General features: G+C 32.2%; 1 protein-coding gene across 1 annotated transcript; it reads right to left on the bottom strand.

Annotated features, from left to right (window-relative positions):
• Positions 1-16,137: 16,137 nt before the first annotated feature.
• On the bottom strand, positions 16,138-17,799 carry LOC139875019 (TMV resistance protein N-like). Its single transcript, XM_071862405.1, has 2 exons — positions 17,273-17,799; positions 16,138-16,807 (listed from the first exon to the last, which is right to left on the bottom strand). The coding sequence occupies exons 1-2, from the start codon at positions 17,797-17,799 to the stop codon at positions 16,138-16,140; spliced, it is 1,197 nt and encodes a 398-aa protein (XP_071718506.1).
• Positions 17,800-22,728: the final 4,929 nt, after the last annotated feature.

Here is a 22,728-nt window from a genome sequence, read left to right as displayed (position 1 = left end):
CGAAGTACTAAAGCATCTGGTACTTTGGATGGGGTTCGTTAGGCCCAATAGATCTATCTTTAGGATTCGCGTCAATTAGTAGATCAGTTTACTAATTCTTAGGCTACCAAGCAAAAGGGGCATATTCGGCTTCGATCATTCACCCATATAATGTAGTTTCATTTACTTGTGTCTATTTCATAAAACATTTATAAAACTGCATGTATTCTCATCCCAAAATATTAGATTTTAAAAGTGGGACTATAACTCACTTTCACAGATTTTTACTTCGTCGGGAAGTAAGACTTGGCCACTGGTCGATTCACGAACCTATAACAAATATGTACATATATATCAAAGTATATTCAAAATATATTTACAATACTTTTAATACATTTTGATATTTTAAGTTTATTAAGTCAGCTGTCCTTGTTAGTAACCTACAACTAGTTGTCCACAATTAGATGTACAGAAATAAATTGATATATATTATCTTGAATCAATCCATGACCCAGTGTATAAATGTCTCAGGCTAGATCACAACTCAAACTATATATATTTTTGGAATCTACCTCAACCCTGTATAGCCAACTCCAACATTACTGCATATAGAGTGTCTATGGTTGTTCCAAATAATATATATAGATGGGTCGATATGATATGTCAAAACATTTGCATACGTGTCTATGGTATCCCAAGATTACATAATATATTAGAATACATGTATAATACAATATAAGTTAGGTAGGATATGATTAATATAAATTTGTTACCAATTTTCACGTAGCTACAACAAGCAAAAAATATCCAATCTTGTTTTACCCATAACTTCTTCGTTTTAAATCCGTTTTGAGTGTTTCAAGTTGCTACGGTTTCATATTGAACTTAAGTTTATGAATCTAAATATAAAAAGTATAAGTTTATAGTCGGAAATACAGGTTACAAGTCGTTTTTGTAAAGGTAGTCATTTCAGCCGAAAGAACGACGTCTAGATGACCATTTTGGAAAACATACTTCCACTTTGAGTTTAACCATGATTTTTAGATATAGTTTCATGTTCATAAGAAAAATCATTTTCCTAGAAGAACAACTTTTAAATCAAAGTTTATCATAGTTTTTAATTAACTAACCCAAAACAGCCCGCGGTGTTACTACGACGGCGTATATTCGATTTTACGGTGTTTTTCGTGTTTTCCGGTTTTAAATCATTAATTTAGCACATCATATAGATATATAACATGTGTTTAGTTGATTTTAAAAGTCAAGTTAGAAGGATTAACTTTTGTTTGCGAACAAGTTTAGAATTAACTAAACTATGTTCTAGTGATTACATGTTCAAATCTTCGAATAAGATAGTTTTATATGTATGAATCGAATGATGTTATGAACATCATTACCACCTCAAGTTTAGTAGGTAAATCTACTGGAAGTGACAAGAAATGATCTAGCTTCAAAGGATCTTGGATGGCTTGAAAGTTCTTGAAGTAGAATCATGACACGAAAACAAGTTCAAGTAAGATTATCACTCGAATTAAGATAGCTGTAGTTATAGGAATTGAATCAAAGTTTGTATATGAGTATTACCTTGATTTAGAATGATATCTTACTATAAACAACAAGGATTTCTTAAGGTTGGATGATCACTTTACAAGATTGGAAGTGAGCTAGTAAACTTGGAAGTATTCTTGATTTTATGAAACTAGAACTTGTAGAATTTATGAAGAACACTTAGAACTTGAAGATGGAACTTGAGAGAGATCAATTAGATGAAGAAAATTGAAGAACGAAAGTGTTTGTAGGTGTTTTTGGTCGTTGGTATATGGATTAGATATAAAAGATATGTAATTTTGTTTTCATGTAAATAAGTCATGAATGATTACTAATATTTTTGTAATTTTATGAGATATTTCATGCTAGTTGCCAAATGATGGTTTCCACATGTGTTAGGTGACTCAAATGGGCTGCTAAGAGCTGATCATTGGAGTGTATATACCAATAGTACATACATTTAGAAGCTGTGTATTGTACGAGTACGAATACGGGTGCATACGAGTAGAATTATTGATGAAACTGAACGAGGATGTAATTGTAAGCATTTTTGTTAAGTAGAAGTATTTTGATAAGTGTCTTGAAGTCTTTCAAAAGTTTATGAATACATATTAAAACACTACATGTATATACATTTTAACTGAGTCGTTAAGTCATCGTTAGTCGTTACATGTAAATGTTGATTTGAAACCTTTAAGTTAACGATCTTGTTAAATGTTGTTAACCCAATGTTCATTATATCTAATGAGATGTTAAATTATTATATTATCATGATATTATGATATCTTAATATATCTTAATATGATATATATATTTAAATGTCGTTACAACGATAATCGTTACATATATGTCTCGTTTCGAAATCCTTAAGTTTGTAGTCTTGTTTTTACATATGTAGTTCATTGTTAATATACATAATGACATGTTTACTTATCATTTATCATGATTAAACATAGTGTAACAATATCTTAATATGATTCATATGTATTTAGTAAGACGTTGTTATAACGATAATCGTTATATATATCGTTTCGAGTTTCTTAATTCAGTAAACTCAATTTTATGTATATAACTCATTGTTAAAATACCTAATGAGATACTTACTTATCATAATATCATGTTAACTATATATATAATCATATATATGTCATCATATAGTTTTTTACAAGTTTTAACGTTCGTGAATCACCGGTCAACTTGGGTGGTCAATTGTCTACATGACACCTATTACAATTAATCAAGTCTTAACAAATTTGATTGCTTAACATGTTGGAAACACTTAGTTATGTAAATAACAATTTAATTTAATATATATAAACATGGAAAAGTTCGGGTCACTACAGCACACACAAACATATGCGAACTAAGAAGGGTTCCTGGAAAAGCAAAGCGCGACTCTACGAGGAGATACAAACATACATACACAAAAACACTAGGGGAAGTCACATAAAACACAAAACACCAACCCACAAACACACATACAAACCAAAACCTACTCATCTATTCTAATTCTATTCCTCCACACATTCTTATTAGAAGTCATGTCCTCGGTCAATGATATGAATTAGTTATTTCGAATTCTATTCCTCCACACATAGCCTGATGATGTTATTTCAAATTCTGTTAATCAATCAGTTCATGAATCACTGCCTGATATGCTTTCTAGTAAGATATACTTTTTATACTTTATCATGATATGAATTAGTTATGTTTTTTGTTTTTGAATGATGAATGAATGAATGATAATTGCATTTTACAGGTTGTTTTCATATATCTTGTGTTATTTGTGTATTTTATGAATGTTGAATGATAATTGCATTTTACAGGTTGTTCTCATATATGTTGTTGTTATTTGTATATGATGAATGATAATTTGCAGTCTACGTTTTTTATGAATGATAACTGTAAAGAATGTGATGAATGAAAAAAATAATAAAACAGAATAAATGATAAAAAAATAGCATGAATGATAAAAGAAATTTTATGAATGATAAAAAGAAGGTGATGTATGATAAAAAAACAGAATGAATGCTAAAAATTTCAGAATGAATGTTTAAAATTCAGAATGAATGATAAAAAAATGAGTATGAATGGTAAAAATTCAGAATGAATGCTAAAATTTTAGTATGAATGATAAAAAATATGAGTATGAATGGTAAAATTTTTGTTAAATGACTATGATTGATTATATGAACTTTCAACTTTAGTTGTTTTTTTTTTTTTTTACTTTTTTAATCATTTTTTATTTACTTATTTGTTGTTATTGTTTCCTTTTTTAATCATTTATTATATTTTATATTACTTTTTTATAGGTACTACCTCAGTTTGTAAAAATTATTTTCTGGCTTCTTTTGAGGATGAAGGTCCTGGTGGTCAGAAATTATGGTTTCCTATGGTTCCATATCGTCTTATGCCTGTTATTGGTACTGTCTTTGATTCATGGCAAGAAAAAAAAGTTGTCGATTTTGAATTAGAAGATGAAAGTGAGGATGAGAATGAAGATGCGGATTTCGAAGAAGAACATTCTGATTCAGAATAATTTTTTCATGTTTAAATTTTTCCAGTTTTTTTGAAGACCATACTGTTTGTAATGTTTTTTTTTCCATTTTTTTAATACTGTGTAAGAATAATTTGTACTTGTTCTACTAATACATTTCCAAATTTTTTAATTTTTGGTATTTTTTTATCCTCCATTGATACCTTTTATCATTCTATCACGTTCAACCTTTTATTTTATTGTTTTTTATCAATAATTTTTGTGTGTTTAGTCTATCAGAAAATTTGCAACTCTTTTTTTTTTATCTTGTTACCTGCTTTTTTTTTATCATTCATACCATATTTTTATATTCATACCATCGTTTTCATAATTCAGCATCTCAATTATTATCATTCATTACCTCATTATTACCATTCATACTGTTTTTTATTATCATTCATACTGTTTTTTATTATCATTCATTCTATTTTTTTTATCATTCATACCCTATAGTGTATTTTTTTTTTATCATTCATAGTGTTTTTTTTTATCATTCAAAGTGTATTTTTATCATTCATAGCATATTTTTATCACTCATCATTCATCATGCATAGTATATTTTTATCATTCATAGTGTATTATTTTTTATCATTCATAGTGTATTTTTTTTACCATTCATAGTGAATTTTTACCATTCATAGTGAATTTTTTTTACTATTCATAGTGAATTTTTACCATTCATAGTGAATTTTTTTAATCATTCATAGTGTATTAAGTGTATTATTACATCATTCATCAGTAATAAACAGTCAAATAATCATGATTAAGTGTATTATTACATCATTCATCAGTAACAGTCAAATAATCAATAATCGGTTTCGTATTTCATCATTCATCAGTAAAAAACAGTCAAATAATCATACAAACTAACGTTATCATACAAATAATCGGTTTCGTATTTTATCATTCATCACGTTCTTTTATCATTCGTCAGGTACTTTTATCATTCATCAGGTATTTTATCATTCATCGGGTATTTTTTATCATTCATCACGTTCTTTTATCATTCTTCGTTTATCATTCATCAGCTACTTTTATTATTCATTGGGTATTTTTATCATTCATTGAGTATTTTTATTATTTGTAAGATATTTTTATCATTCATCGAGTATTTTTTTTATCATTCATCATTTTTTCATACAAAATAGTTTCTACTTCAATTCAAAGAAATGATTTTCATCATTCATCATAATGTTTATTTATCATTCATCATTTTTTTTTTCATTCATCATGTTCTTTTATCATTCTTCGTTTATCATTCATCAGCTACTTTTATCATTCATCGGGTATTTTTATCATTCATCGGGCATTTTTATCATTCATCGGGTAATTTTATCATTTGTAAGATATGTTTATCATTAATAAGGTATTGTTTCTATCATTCATTAGATAATTTTTATCATTCATCATATTTTCATACAAAATATAATATTTTGATGGATATTATTATCTTATGAATGATAAATGTTTTCTTTATGAATAATGATTGTTTTAAAAAAATCACACATCATATGTTACAATCTAAAAATCAAACTCATATGGGTTGATCTTTAAAAAGAATTTGGTCTTTTTTGGTAAAGGGGATAGTACCCCGAAAAAATTTATATAAACCAAAATATAAAAAAAATTACAAAAGGGGCGGGTGTTTTGAAGTGACCACGCAAAACACTTTAACAATAGATGACTTACACTAGAAAAACATGAAATCTATACATTTTATCAATGACCTAAAAAATAAAAACCTCTTAGTCTATACATCCACAAATACCATTGTCTAGACCTAAGTCTATTTCGATCATATCCCTCCAAAAAAACACAGAATGTACCAAAATCACAAATCATACCTGAACCATCTTCAACAAACAACAGCTCGAATTCTTTCGATAAATTCTTGAGTGTTGACTGCAGTTGACTTTGCCAAATAACTTCTTTAATATCTCCAATCTTAACATCTTCAATGTACACTTCCAATCTTTGAACTCTATATCTTCAATATCTTTAGTCTTTTGCGCTTTAAAACACTTGGAACATGAATCTTTAATATCATCTATCATTGATTTTCGTTGACTTTGCTTTTTCATAATTATGTACCTGCACAAACTAGTAACAAAAACTACCATGAAACTATAACATTCACAATAAGAAGTATACATAATGTATATCCTGATGCATGCATATTCTTAACAAATGGTACAATAAGAAGTCAAAAAAATTACCTAGTAAAAACAAAAATTTCAAGTTCCAGAGAAAAACAAAAAGCATCCATTACTTAGCATAGGCAGATTCTTCAAAGCTTTTACAATGGGTCAAGATTGCTACCTTCAGAAACAAAAAGCATCACGTTAATTGTTTCACAAACTGTAACTTTTAATGGTTCTCTATTTAGAGCAAGATTTAAACAACTCAATATTAATAAGTCCAGATTTCAATTTTATATAATTAAATGCAAAACAATCTACAATGAATTAAGAATGAACAATTTGAAGTGTATATTGATGCCTCAGACTCGGCTTGAATCATGTGACCAACCTACCAAAACAAGAATATAGCAACAAAATGTTCAAATCACAAATGTCTCAAAATAATAATAATTATTATAATAATAAGATATGAGATTTGGGACTTACAGATTCATAAAATGAATGTATCTAGTGGGGCTCAAGGTCAGCAATAATACATATCACAACATTCATTGAGACAAATGATCGAACACCTATTGTGCAATATCGTATGATGTATTCAGTCAATCAAACACTTACGCATACAATTTTCTAACGAATAATAATAATAATAATAATAATAATAATAATAATAATAATAATAATAATAATAATAATAATAATAATAATAATAATATTAAATGTAATAACAAATTAAAGAGAAAACCTGGTAAATCGAACATTCATTGGAAATTCACCATTGTTATTGAAGATTCATCAAAATAGCCATTGTTTGTTGAATTCGAGTGAGAGAGAAGAGCTGAAGAAGAGATTAAGAAGATGAAGAAGAGATTAAGGAGATGAAGAAGAGCTGAAGAAGAGATTTAGATTGTTGTTTGATTTGGTTTTGAGAGGAAGAAATCTAAAGAAAAGATTCATCAGTTAAAAACCCTAATACGTTCTTCAGTATGTAAGTTACAGTATCTGTTGCTTCTTTTGTTATTTGATAATTGTAAAATGACCATGCTGCCCATCTGCGTTTTTTATAGGTGAATGAGGTTTTATGATATTTTATGGTTCGCATTTGCTTATCCAGTTTGTACTCGTTTTAAGCTTAGCCATGGATCGCGCCCCTATATATATATATATATATATATATATATATATATATATATATATATATATATATATATATATATATATATATATATATATATATATATATATATATATATATATATATATATATATATATATATATATATTCAAAGTATCATCAAACAAAACCCACCACTTTAATTTTATTCAATTTTATTAATTTTAATTACATGTTCTTGACAATTTCATCATGAAACCCACCACTTTAATATCTAAATTCGAATTTAAAATCTAAAAGTATTCAAAGTATCATCAAACAAAACCCACCACTTTAATTTTATTCAATTTTATTTATTTTAATTACATGTTCTTGACAATTTCATCACTAAACCCACCACTTTAATATCTAAATTCGGATTTAAAATCTCAAATATTCAAAGTATCATCAAACAAAATCAAAATTATAAACTATGCATGAAAATCATAAGCCTGAACATTATCAAACACAACAATCTTCCTAAAATAACCCAAAATTTTCGGATTTCTAAATTATTCATAAATGAAGAACAACCAAATTTTTCAAAAATAAAAAATAAGAACATACCTTGTTTACACTTTGGGATGGATGATTTTGTTGGATTTTTTGTTGAATAGCTTCAAATCTCCTGAAATCGCCTGAAAAATCCGAAGCTTTTTGGATGTGTTTTTTTTTTTTTTTTTTTTGTAAAAGTGATAAAAGAAAAGCTACAGGCGGCTGTTTTCAGCTTTTTTTTTGCGGACGAGCCTTTTGCAGACGATTGATCGTTCGGAATAGTGACGGAGGGAAATTTTTTAGGAGAAGCCCGCCACTTTTTCGTGAAAACTTAAAAATTTCTTAATTTTCTTTTTATTATTAATTTAAACTTATATTTACTTATATAATTTATATTTAACTTATGTAATTATTATATTTACCTTTTTGATATATTATTAATCCCTAATAAATATCTTATTATTAATTAAATAGTTATAAATTTTATTAATTAACATAAATATAAATATATATGTTTTTTATATGAATACATAATTTCAATAAATATTTTATATATATTTTGGTGAAATTATTAATTTTTTTTATATAATTAATTTGAAATCTTTTAGTTATTTGTATTTTTTATCATCGTCAAAAATCATTATCATCATCGTCATCATCATCATCATCATCGTCATCATCATTAGGGCTGTTAACGAACCGAGCAGTTCACGAGCTACTCGAATTCGAGCTCGGATTTCTCGAATTCGAACACTATGATATTCAAACTCGAGTCGATCTCGAACATGAATTATTGTTCGATTAGTTTCACGGACCGAGCTTAAAAGCATTAGTATTTTGCTCGACTCAATTGAAAGCTCGTTTATTTTTTACAAACGAACGAGTTAGTCTAGTCGAACGAGCTAATCGAGCATAGCTTTTATCTTTAAGTACGAAATTCTATAAGTACGAAATTCAACCATACACTTAAGTACGTTGTGTCTAAAATTTGATACTCATTTAGTACAAAACTTTCAAGTTAACAAAAGTTGAAATGGGTTCAAATTTGAGTTTTTGCACGTACTAGAACAATAAGATATGATCTAAAAAACGAGCATATCGAGCTCGAGCTTCTAAACGAGCATTTTAAGTGTAATAAGTTTAAAACCTAGTTTCGAACTAAAGTCTTTCAAACTTAAACGAGCTTCGAACTCGAACTCGAACAATAGTTACATTTTCGAGTTCGAACTCGAGCACGTTTTTAATAGTTTAATCGAACTCGAGTCGAACTCAAGCCGAATAATTAGTAAATGAACGAGCTATAATTTCATGATATTCGATTCGACTCGGTTCGATAACAGCCCTAATCATCATCAGCATCACCATCGTCATCGTCATCATCATCATCATCATCGTCATCCTCATCATCCTTGTCATCATCATCGTCGTCGTCATCATCATCGTCGTCATCATCATCATCGTCATCATCATCGTCATCATCATCATCATCATCACCATCGTCATCATCGTCATCCTCATCATTGTCATCATCGTCGTCGTCATCATCATTGTCATCATCGTCGTCATCGTCATCATCGTCATCCTCATCATCGTCATCATTATCGTCATCATCATCATCATCATCATCATCGTCATCATCATCATCCTCATCACCATCGTCATCGTCATTGTCATCATCGTCATCCTCATCATCGTCATCATCACCACCATCGTCATCATCATCATCATCATCATCATCATCATCATCATCATCATCATCATCATCGTCATCGTCATCATCGTCATCATCATCGTCATCATCATCGTCATCATCATCGTCATCATCAACATCATCATCATCGTCATAATCATCATCCTCATCACCATCGTCATCGTCATCATCGTCATCCACATTTGGGCGGGAAACAATTGATTATAACTTATACATGCCTAAATATGTTTATCTAAAAATACTGCTGAAGCATACTGACTAAACCCTAATTAACCCCTAATTTAACCCAGTGAAGACCTCGAACTTGACATGTATCCTTGACATGTATTTACATGTATTTACTCGTAGTCATCCTCGTCGTCGTTATTAGTGTGTTTCAATACCAGCAACTTTGTAGTCGTGTGCTTGAAGTGTGTTTAATTTTAGTCGTGTTTAATTAAAAAAAAATTCGTATGTCTACTTAAATATTGCTCTTTATATATAATAATCGATTTATCTACTTAAAATTCGTTTTCATTCAAAACAAATGACAACAACATAACAATTTCATTTATCTACTTAAAAATCGCCCGGAAAGCTTCCTGGACGATAAATCGTCTGGAAAGGTATTCCCGCCATTTTTTTGGAGCCAAATATTTTGGAGCCAAAAATTCTGTCGGGCACCTTTGTGGACGACTAGGAGTCGTCCGGAAAAGTCTGGTCAAAAAGCGAGGCTAAAAAGCCGTTTTTTTGTTATTTAGCGGATCTTTGTGGACGATAAATGTCGTCTGGAAAGGTGTCGTCTGGAAAAGCTCTTTTTCTAGTAGTGGTTAAGGGTGTAGGCTTCGGTATAACTTAGCAGATAAATTAAGTAATACGGCTGGCAGATTACTTGGTGATCAAGTTAGGGAATGGCCAACCCTAATTTAGTCTGGGCCGGTTATTAAGTCTAATTAGACTAGGGTTTGTCTTAAACCTTGTCTATAAATACTCTCTCATATGTACACCACCTCCAAATTAATAATAATACTTGGATGTAGGTTTCACATCGAAACTGAACCACTATAATTCTTGTGTCGTCTTTATTTATCTTTTCTGTGTTCATACTCAGCTACTATTGCGTTGTGTGCTTGTGATTACTCTGATCAGGCAGATTCAATATTTAACACTTCGGATATTTGGCTTTTCTGGATTCCAGGTCATTGATGTGTTTGTTTCTAGCTTTAATTGTTTTTCATGCATTCTCATGTTAAGTGTGAGGCCTTTAATCTTTCCTGTACACTAACAAAAATAAAAAGCATATAAATGCTAACTGTTACCAACATCTTTAACAAAACTTAAAACTAATTAATGTGCATGTATATGGCCTCTTACCGTTTTTTCACTCAACAATTTGAATGACTCCTCTGACACCATAATAGATTACGCTCCCCTGGATTCTCAGATTCGAGATCTACGACATTTTTCCCCATCTCTTGAATTAATGAATGCATTTGAAGGTCGCCATTACTTTTGGTACAAAGAAGGCATCTGTCGATGAGATGTTCGATCCAGGTGCTAGTGTTTATATCATGTGACGCCTCGTACAAAACCATCGTGTATGGTTCATCAACAACAGGATCATTACAAGATCAAACACTATATGCTATTTGAAAACCAGTTTTGCATTCATAAAAAGATAGCGTTTTACAAAAGACAGCGTGCTTCCTATGAATATAAGCATAAACATAAGTATGTGACCCAAAGGTCGTTACAAAGCCATTGTTCGAAAATAACATAAATTACGAATGCAAAAGAAAATTTTCATAATTGAGACATCTCTAAGTAATGCAGCGGAAATCTAACACTGCAGGTCGATAACAGCAAGTCTATAACACCAAGACAGCAAGTTTAATAGCGGAAGCAACATCGTCTAAGCACCTGAGAAATACACGCTAAAAAGTCAACACAGATGTTGGTGAGCTATAGTTTGTAATCAGTAAAGTAATGCAGACCAAGAGATTTCAGTGTTTCAAAACAGTATGAACAATATATGCTTAACCGTGGGCACCCGGTAACTAGACTTAACGTATGTATATCACACCCTAAAAGTTCACTTGGCGAGTGCGTTTATCCTCGAAGTATTAAACACCCATTGTCTGCTAGCGCGACTAGCCCGAGTGGGGTTGTCAAACCCTATGGATCCATATCTAAGATTCGCGTTCACGGTTAGGAAACCAATGATTAAACGTTACCGAGCTAAGGGGAATCTTTGTGCCGTTTTGTAACCCACACGTATGTAAAGTTTAAGTACTCGTGTCTAGTATGTAAAACGTAAAAAGCGCATGTATTCTCAGTCCCAAAAATAGTAAAAGTAGTAAAGGGATGCTATAACTCACAGTGAATAAGCAGTAAAGGTTGATATGAAACGTATGCAAGTAGTAAGTCGGTACGAAAGGTTGTCAACCTAAGTCAAAGGTCACTAGGTCAGTATGTTGTCACCATAAGTTTAAAAGTGCATAAAATAAGTTTAAGTGTCATCATCATCATCATTCATCATCATAAAAGCTAAGTATGTTTAACAAGTATAGAGATCGAAACAAAAGGATGACTTCGATCAGCTGCTATAACCTCTATACAAAACGAAAAGACGCGTAGTCAGTGGCCAAGGCTCCGTATGTGAGTCCTCTAATTGTTGACCAATTTTCAGAACCAAAATCGTCTTCGTTTAACCGTGGCGACGGTTTAAGTGCGAGTAGGTCAGAAATTTCAGCACAACGTTACAAAGGTGTAGTGATTTTAAAAAGGCTATAAATCATAAACCGTATATCGGATTGAGGTGAGTCTTAAATGAAAATTTATCTACTCGAAACAAACTATCTGAAAATCAACATTTCAGAAGCCCAAAGAGTCTGATCAGATCCAGAAAAATAGAAAACATGTGCTCCGGTGGGATTCTTGGTGCTTGATGCTCATCATGGTTCTCATCCTTGATGCTTGTAGCTTCAAGTGTACAACTCAATGATGTGTTAGCATCACCTTGACCAAGTTTCAACCATCAACACACAAAATGTCAAGACTAAGTAAGATTACAACTCACTTAAGAGTTTTAGAAGGATGATGAACCAAGGTTACATCATATTCTTAGTCTTAACACAAATACAAGTTCTATTTACAACTAAAGCTACAAACTTTCATTCAATCAAACAAGTATGAACATAAACTTGATCAAACAAAGTAATGGAACCCTAAGCTAAAGAGCTTGGATCCTTTTCACACAAGTTATGAGATTACAAAGCTAGAAAGCTTGAATCTTTGGTGTTCTTGAAGATCTTGAAGCATAAAGCTTAGATCTTCAAGTTACATGAAGATCACAAACACAAGTTTTGATATTTATAACAAAATGATAAGGCTAAAAAGGAACATATATTTCATAGCATTATCCCCCAAGAAAGACAAGATTTTAGTTGCAATTGTTCCATTTTCAAGTAATATTCGTTTATATTAAATAAGTGCGAAGACAAAAGGCGAAAACGAAGATTCAAAGACAAAAAGGTCCAAAAAGCTAAAAAGTACAAGATACAATTAAAAAGGTTCAAATTATTGATGAAGAACGTCTAAAAACGACAAGAGTACAAGTTACAAAACGCAAAGTACACGATATAAAATTGTACGAAAAGGCGTTCGAAAATCCGGAACCGAGGCATGAACCAACTTTCAACGCTCGACGCAACAGAGCTGAAAGTACAAGTCAACTATGCACAAGAATATAATATAATATTTAAATAATTCATAATAAGAATAATATTAAATAATAAAAAGTTGTTAATTGAGCATAGTTCAGGGGTCATAAGTGAAAATTCAAATTAATCTTTTGCCTATAAAAGGCGATGTAATTCAATGAATTGAGTACACCTTTTTCAATTCTCTTTCTCTTTACGTATGTAATATATATATATATATATATATATATATATATATATATATATATATTTATAATTTTAATTTTAATTTTAATTTAAGTTTAATAATAATTGGGTTATTGTAAGAAATGTTTTACGGGTTTTAAGTCGAAGCTCTGCCCGTGTAATACTACGCTATTAATACCCACTGTAAGTTATGTTTATATTATTTCCATTAATGTTTAGTAGCTAAGCCGTTATTATGCTTATTTAATACCGAAGTAATCGTGATGTTAGGCTAAATACTAAAAATGGGGTAATTGGGCTTTGGACCATAATTGGGGTTTGGACAAAAGAACGACACTTGTGGAAATTAGACTATGGGCTTTTAATGGGCTTTATATTTAATTAACGATACCTCGTTAATTTTATATAAAGGTTATAATTTTATGTATCTATAAATATCCATATACGCTTAATCGGACACGGTGGGCGGAATATTTATAAGTACATATTATTGTTCATTTGACCGGACACGGGGGTGAATTATTGGTCACTAGACTAGTTGAAACAGGGGTGGATTACATTTAAGGAAACTTGGGTGTAATTGTTAACAGAGTATTAAAACCTTGGAATACATACAGTCGATAACCTGGTGTATTCATTAAACAAAGAATTAAGACCTTGTTACAGTTTAAATCCCCAATTAGTTGGAGTTATTTGACTTCGGGTATAAGGCTAAATTGCCGAGCATTTTATAATTATAACCGATGAACTATTTTGGTCAAAAGCCAGATAGGTTTCAAATAATTCCAGGACAAAGGACAATTAACCCATCGGACTAAATTAAAATCAACACGCTAAACATCATGATTACGGAAGTTTAAATAAGCATAATTCCTTTATTTCATATTTTATCGCACTTTAATTTTCTGTCATTTTAATTATTGTCATTTACTTTACGCTTTAAAATTAAGATATATTTATATTTAATATTTTGCATTAGGTTTTAATTGTAACTTAAGTTTTAAAATCGACAAACCGGTCACTAAACGGTAAAAACTCCCCTTTATATAATAATAATACTACTTATATAATTATATATATTTTGTATAAATATAGTTGTTAAAAATATAGTGTTAAACTTCACTAGCTCCCTGTGGAACGAACCGGACTTACTAAAAACTACGCTACTCTACGATTAGGTACACTGCCTATAGTGTTGTAGCAAGGTTTAGGTATATCCCATTTGTAAATAAATAATTAAAACTTGTCATATTTTGTAGCAATCCGCATTAAAAATATATAACTATTTCGTACACCACGCTACACACATCACAAAATAAAGAGATTATAAGTTAGAAAACTTAGATCTAACAATAGTAACGAAGATTCAAAGCTAGAAAGCTTGAATCTTGATTGTTCTTGAAGATCCTTGAAACATGAAGCTAGATCTTCAAGTAACATGAAGACTACAAACACAAGTTTGAATCTTTATAACAAAATAAAGAGTTTAAAAGTTAAAAAGATTTAGATCTACAAAATAAGTGAAGATTCAAAGCTAGAAAGCTTGAATCTTCCATGTTCTTGAAGGATTCAAATTCATGTTTGAATCTACAAGATATAACAAGATCAAAAAGCTAAAGAGCTTAATCTTATGAAGATGATGATGATTTTGTGACCATAAGAAGAAGAAGAAGAAAAGAAAAATTTAAAATTTACACTTTTTAGAGTAAGAAAGACTAGAGAGAAAATAAGAGAGTAAGTGTGTGTAAATTGTGAATGAGATCAAGTGTAAAATGAATGAGATAAGCTTGGTATTTATAGAGGGATGGGGTGTGGGGAGGTGGTGGTGGCTGTAGGCCTTGGGAGGGGACAATGGGGACAACTTTTTGCTTTATGGTTAATGGTTGTCTAAAGTTGGTGCTTATGTTAGGATCCCATGCAACATTAAGGATAATGGTAAGCAAAAATGCTAGTATGTTTCCTCTAATAAATGGGCATTTATCTTACATTTAATTGGGTCACTAGTCATTAATAATTGGGCTAAATAATTAGTCCACTAGCTAGAGTAGGGTGGGCTAAATTTCAACAAAGTAGAAAGTCCAACAAGACTAACTAGTGTGTTCTAGTAAATTACTAAGCGTAATTAAGCATCTAAAACCCAAGTAATTGTTATTATAAAATAACAATTAGTATTTTGTAGTCATAATATTCCGATTATGACCAAAGTTAAACGTGTACCGACAAACATAGCTCGTTCAAAACGTCAAGTGACACTAACGGTCGTAAAAGCTTTCGGGGATCAAGTTAAGTAACCTACGTACTTAAAGACACGTTTTAACATATAAACGAAAGTAATCCACATGTAGTAAGATCCCAGAGTATAATATAGCACAATACGCATAAATACGCAGTTTCGTGAAAGCACAAAGCACAAAAGCATGTCGAAAAAGTCGGGTCGTTACATTTCACATGCCTGTAGTACGGTTTCTGCATAACCTCTATACATCTCAACAAAAAAAACAAGCAATATACTTAAACAATTCCTTGTCATTTTTGGACTCCAAAGATTCAAAGCTCGCTCTCAAAATTTTATTTACACGGGAAACGGCTCCTTCAGGTCCTTTTTTTAGTTCTTTTATGAAGCCTTCCCAATAAGAAAGATCTCGATTATATAGATTCCTACCCAAAACTTTAAGAGCCAATGGATGTCATTCACAATACTTCAAAATATCCTCCGAAACCTCTTCATAGCCATCTTTAAGGTCTTCACCGTTGAACGCATGATGACATAAAAGCTTTACTAGTGCGTTTTCGGGTAAGCCTTCAAGTGGGTATTTTGTATGCCTTTTTTCAACTTTCGTTTTCAATAGTTCACACCTCTCTGTCAACGACATGTCCCTAGTCGTTATAATGATTTTGCTTCCTTCATGAAAACGTTTGTTTCCCAGTAAAGCGTCCAACTGGTCTATACTATCGATATCGTCAAGAACTATCAACACTTTATTATAGGTTACAGAAACATCATGAACTTCAATTGAACTTGCTTTTGAAATATCTTTACAAAGTTGAATTTTTAAACCAAGCAATCCATTAATATTTCCAACACACTTCCTACTAATATCTTTAACGATGATGCTTCTATCGAACTCGCGACAATATGAGTCATAAATATATTTGGCTAAGGTTGACTTTCCAATCCCACCCATACCATAAATACTAAGAATGTCAACGGTATTTGAGGATCCATCTTTCGACCATGAACTGACATATTCAATTGCATCCTCCTTCCCAATAAGTAGTGGTAAACTAGTCCTTACGGGTACACGTATTCTTTTGCAAAGCTCCTTAACAAATTCCTTTATATATTCAGTCTCTAGCCTGAAAATTTTTCTTCATAGAGAACTGTAATTAGAAAGTCATACATTTAGCATCATTTGATATCCAAAGGTAGTATTCAATCAATACTTATTATTATGTCAATGTTAATATAATTTTCATATATAGTGTATAAATCACCATCATTTAGACATATAGCATCTTATGTGGTTGTTTTAACTAAGAGATGCAAGATCACAATATAAACAAAACAATGGAATCAAATGTAATTCATAAAGAAAAAAAAATCATCGTGTATATAAATTTGTAAATGTTTAATGTCTGTCGCAACACACTTGGATTAAGTTACAATTATAACTAATACTGAATCTATCACACAAATATATCTGAAAACTCAACCCTATCATCAGTGGTATTACGGAGTAAAAAAATGCAAAATATTGGAATTATATACTTTTTTGTAACAACACAAGTCGTTTAAGCTTAAGTATGGATAAAGTAGTTTACCTGTCCCTTACTTCCAATCCAGTTATATTGGAATCTTGTGTAAGTGCTTTCTTCCATATTTCTATCTTCTCTGTTAAAAGTCTTTTCTTCTCCACATCTGCCTCTGCTTCCATCTTCTTTTTATGTTCTGCCATTGCCTCTCCGAAGCTGTTTTGTTGCTTCCTGACATCAGTGGGTTCGACATGATAGAAGATGGGGATAACTATTTGTCTGAATTTCTTATGTTGGTCAAGAATCAGAACAAGTTCATCAAGGCACCATGTAGAAGAAGCATAATTCTCAGACAACACGATAACAGAAGCCGTGGATGATTTAATTGCTTTCTCCAATTCCGGTTTCAAATAAAGCCCGGGTGGAATCTCTTCCTTGTCCAAAAAGGTTTTGAGATCGGCACGTTCAAGGGCTTGGTGGAGGTGATTGGTGAAGGTACGACGAGTATCAACACCTCCAAAGCTCAAAAATACGTCATACTTTTCATCATGATTATCACTCGATGATTTTTTTCCTAAAATATTTGTGAGAGCCATTTTAGTGAAATGAAGAGAGAGAGATGGAGAGAGAGAGAGAGAGAGAGAGTAAATTGAGAGATTACTTACAAACTTACAACCACAATATAATTTGCTTTAGATACATACTTTTAAACTTTTAACTTCAAATATTTTTGTTTGTGTTATGTAAGATCATGAAAAGTCAAACATGACACTTATTATGGGATGGAGGAGTATGGGCTTACCAACTCTCATTCGCAACGAAGTGCCACTTTTTTTTTGGTTAATTGTGTTATCTACCAACATGCATCTTTAGCTTCTTTTATTTATACATGGTATATTTTTAATTTTTATTTGTTCACAATAACTACTTTAATAGTCATAATGTAACACTTAAACTTATTTGAATTATTATATAGGACTTCTAAAAAAACTAACTAATATTGTAATCAACATATAATGAATGGTGATTATTGTACATCACACATAACAAATACTAATAAACATTTTTTACCAGTATGAGTGATTATGTTTTGTACAAATATATATTTTTAATATAACGTATGTAATAAAATAATGCACCTCCGTAAACCACCCCAAAGCTGTAACAGACTGAAACCCGGGCTAGTTGTAAGTGGACTATTTTGCCCTTAGGGTTTGTGCTTATTCTTAAGTGATTTTATTTTAATTATTTTATTAGTGTTTTATTATATTTGTGTTGTGTCCAATTTGTGAAAAGGGTCCCAGAACAGGTTTTTTTTATTTTATTTGGACCTCGTTTGGGTTACCTAATCCTGTGCGAAAGATATCAGATAACTGGTAAATACCCGTGTGTGATGGGGTATTGTGTTTAACACAAATATATAAGCTTTGACCTGCTCATTTTTGTAATGTTTCCAGAAAATTCATTCTTCACTCCCGTACCTAACTTCCACCTCTCCAAAAACCCTAATCCTTAAATATTGATCTTGAGCTCAAATTAGTGTTAGAATCGTGTTTGTTATCATTTACAGAGTCTATCAAGATAAGTAACATCTGTTTTTGTGTTTAATTCGTTGTTAAATTCATGGTTTTGTGTGAGTTTTGTAAAAGCTTGAAATTGTGTCAAAACAAGTGATTTAAGTGTTGTTATGGTCAAATTATTGTGGGTTTTGAGTCTATAACAAGTAGTGAACAAGTTGTGGTCGATTTTGGTGTTTAAAACGAGCTCTAGATCGAGATTTGAGGATTTCATCATGAAGTCCGTAGCCTTTGTTCAGTTTCTGAGGAAGATGAACACAGTCGATAGACTGTCGGTCGACAGTCGACCGACTGAGGGTTCAATCGGCTGATTATTTAGTGAACCGACCGATTGAGATTTACCTTCGGTCGATTGATGTATTACCCAATAAGTCGACCGATTGGGAAATTCAGTCGACCGGTTGTGTCAACAGTCGACCGACTGTCTACGTCAGTTGACCAATTGAGGAGACAGTCGACCAATTGTGTGTCCAGGGCAGAATGCTTTACCAAAGTGCCTTTTTCTAGCCCTTATGCTGCCCGTTTGTATTTTGGTGTTCAGGATGTAAATTTTGAAAGTGCACAAGTGTTAAGCATGAAAATTTTAGCAGACGCATTTTTTTACTAATTTGCTATAATTCGCTGTCAGTGTGTCTAATCTTGATGGGAACACTATTCTAACTTGGTTTTTGTTGTTCTCAGGAGATAAGGACAAGGAGGAAGCTCAGAAATAATAACTGAGCAGTTGCTGGTAATTGGTGAGTGGGTCTATCTACGGATAGAGTTTAAGTAGCATATCTTGCTACAGTGGTTGACTCTTTTACCATGCATAGTGTAGGAATTGCCATGATAGAATAATATCGTTTGCATGATGTTGTATGTGAATTATGTGTACACTGTGTGAATGGCACCAGTCGGGCCTAGGGAGAATGGGGACTCGAGACCGTGCCTAGGAGAGGTTATAGTCTGTATGAGGTCAACCGTGCCTAGAGGAGGTTGGGTCCATAGGCTATTGATTGTGGAGTATAGTATGAATGATGCATCCCCTGCATCTGGATAACTATACCGTGAATTGAGTAGCAGGGACTATCGGTAAACTCAGGCCCGATCAGCTGAGAGTCGTGTGCTCGTACAAGCCGCTGATCCTCGTATTTTCTTATTGTATGCTAGTTGGTAGTTAGCATGTATTGTTGTTCGTATATAGCTTGTGTGTGGCTTAAGCTATATCTGTTAGATAGATTCCATTCACTTAGCAGTGCGCTAATCCCCCACATATTCTCCCCTTGCAGGTTTAGGTACTGCTATCGGGATGGGTGCTATTGCAGAAGACATGTTTGACAACCCAACTCTGATGTGGACTTTTGTATAAATAATATTTTGTAATAACGTAACACCGTTGTGTAAACTTAAACGTAATTACACGGATTAATGTAATGACGTGAGATATATAGTGTTTGTAAATAAAGTCTTCCGCTGTGTGTTTAAAAAAAAATGGCCGGTGTTACAAGTTGGTATCAGAGCATGGTTTGGCAGCAAGTACGTGCGCGTATTTTGTTCCCAAACCCTGAGGCAAGTCAAACATGTCAGTGGGAGTGGGGGGCTAAGTGAAAATAGGATATATGTGTGTGTTAGTTGTGCTTGAACTAACTGATATCCACTAAGCTTTTGTGTAAGCTGTTTTGTAGCACAGGTATGGCTGATAGAAACGCAACTGGCCCATCCAACCCCGGAACATTCAGAGCACCAGAAGAGGGTGTTGAGTCTGATGATGATCAGAATAGTTACATCCTTCAGCTAGAAAGCAAGCTAAAAGAGGCTGAAGACAAAGTTAATGAGCTTGAATTGGCAAGGCATTCTGGAAATGATGATACACCACCTGAATTCCCAACCGCGCAATCCCAAACGATACCTAATGTGCACCAGAACCAATTTCAGAATCAAATACCTAACCAATACTATATGCCACCACAAAACACTTTTACTTACCAAAATCCCATGATGATGAACCCGTACCAAATGCAAATGTTTCAACAACATTACATGCAACCACCCAAAAGGTGTACTTATAAGAACTTCCGTGATTGCAAACCCTCCGAGTTCTCTGGAAGTATTGATCCAACTGTAACTCTCAATTGGTTGCGAGAATTTGAAAGGGTATTTGAAGCGTGCCAGTGTGAACCCGAGCTGAAAGTAACATATGCTAGTCGACTGTTGAAAGGTAGGGCTATGATTTGGTGGGAATCCTTGATTTCCAGTATACCGAAAGAGCAAGTGAGTATGATCACATGGGAGCAATTTCATGAGAAGGTGTGTGAACAGTATTGTAATCTGTTTGATATGAACCGAATCAAGACTGAGTTTCTTGAAATGAAGATGACACCTCAGATGAGGATCGATGAGGTAGTAGAGAAGTATATGGATAAACTGAGGTTTGTACAACAATGGGTGCCAGACGAAGCGTCTCGTATAGAGCATTTTGTTAATATCATTTTGCTTGAGTACCGAATTTTTGTTAGAACAGCTACATCATTGTCTCAAGCTGTTATGATGGCTAAGATGGTGGAAAGTGACGTTCAGGCCACTAGAAACAGAATGTTTGGTAATGTGCTACAACAAAGTGGGCAAGTATCTGGTCAATCAGGATCTAAATCCAAGAAGTCTAGTGGGTTTAAACCGAAGGGTAAAAGTGGTCAGAGTAGTTCTGGGTCTGGATCAGGTAAAGGGAATTGGTGTCACACGTGTCGATCTTCTCATAATGGTCAGTGTTCTGAGGCTACAAGAAGATGCTTAAAGTGTGGTGTTGTTGGGCATGAGTCTTCAGCATGTCCATATCCAAATACTGTGTGTTGGAGTTGTCACAAACCAGGGCATCGTGCAGTTAGTTGTCCGTCGAAGAGTGGTAGTTCCGGGGCAGGGTCAGGAGCGCTGATAATGCTAAAAACGAACATATATTTCATAGCATTATCCCTCAAGAAAGACAAGCTTTTAGTTGCAATTGTTCTATTTACAAGTGATATTCGTTTAAATAATAAAAGGTGAAGACAAAAGACAGATTCGACGAATTGAAGACGCAAACGACCAAAAAGCTCAAAAGTACAAAGTACAATCAAAGTGGTTCAAATTATTGATGAGAAACGTCTCAAAATTACAAGAGTACAAGACGCAAAATGCAAAATACAAGATATTAAATTGTACGAAAGGACGTTCGAAAATTCGGAACCGGGACCAAAGTCAACTCTCAATGCTCGACGCAACGGACTAAAAATTACAAGTCAACTATATACAAAAATATAATATAATATTCAAATAATTCTATAAATTATTTATATATTATATTATTATTATAAACCGTCGACAAAACAAGAAAACAAACTTATGTGAGCTGGTACCTACCTCCATGCGATCGCATCGTCTGGAGGCACAAAAGCCATGCGATCGCATGGTGAATAGTTCCAGGCCACATGCCTATAAATTTCGAGGTTTTGAGCAAATATATATCCATCTTATCTCTCTATCTATAAACGTATATATATATATATATATATATATATATATATATATATATATATATATATATATATATATTTTAATTTTAATTTTAATTTCTAATAATAAGGGTATGTTAGCGAATGTTGTAAGGGTGTAAGTCGAAATTCTGTCCGTGTAACGCTACGCTATTTTTAATCACTGTAAGTTATGGTTAATGTTATTTTTAAATTAATGTATCGTAGCTAAGTTATTATTATGCTTATTTAATGCCGAAGTAATCATGATGTTGGGCTAAATATTAAAATTGGGTAAATGGGAATTGTACCATAATTGGGGTTTGGAAAAAAGAACGACACTTGTAGAAATTAGACTATGGACTATTAATGGGCTTTATATTAACTAAATGATACCTCGTTAATTTAATATGTAGACTTATAATTTGACGTATTTATATATAACCATATACGCTTGACTGGGTAC

This window comes from Rutidosis leptorrhynchoides, chromosome 11 (genome assembly GCF_046630445.1).
Source record: "Rutidosis leptorrhynchoides isolate AG116_Rl617_1_P2 chromosome 11, CSIRO_AGI_Rlap_v1, whole genome shotgun sequence".
Classification (NCBI taxonomy): Eukaryota; Viridiplantae; Streptophyta; class Magnoliopsida; order Asterales; family Asteraceae; genus Rutidosis; species Rutidosis leptorrhynchoides.
This window is presented reverse-complemented; position numbering and strand designations above follow the sequence as displayed.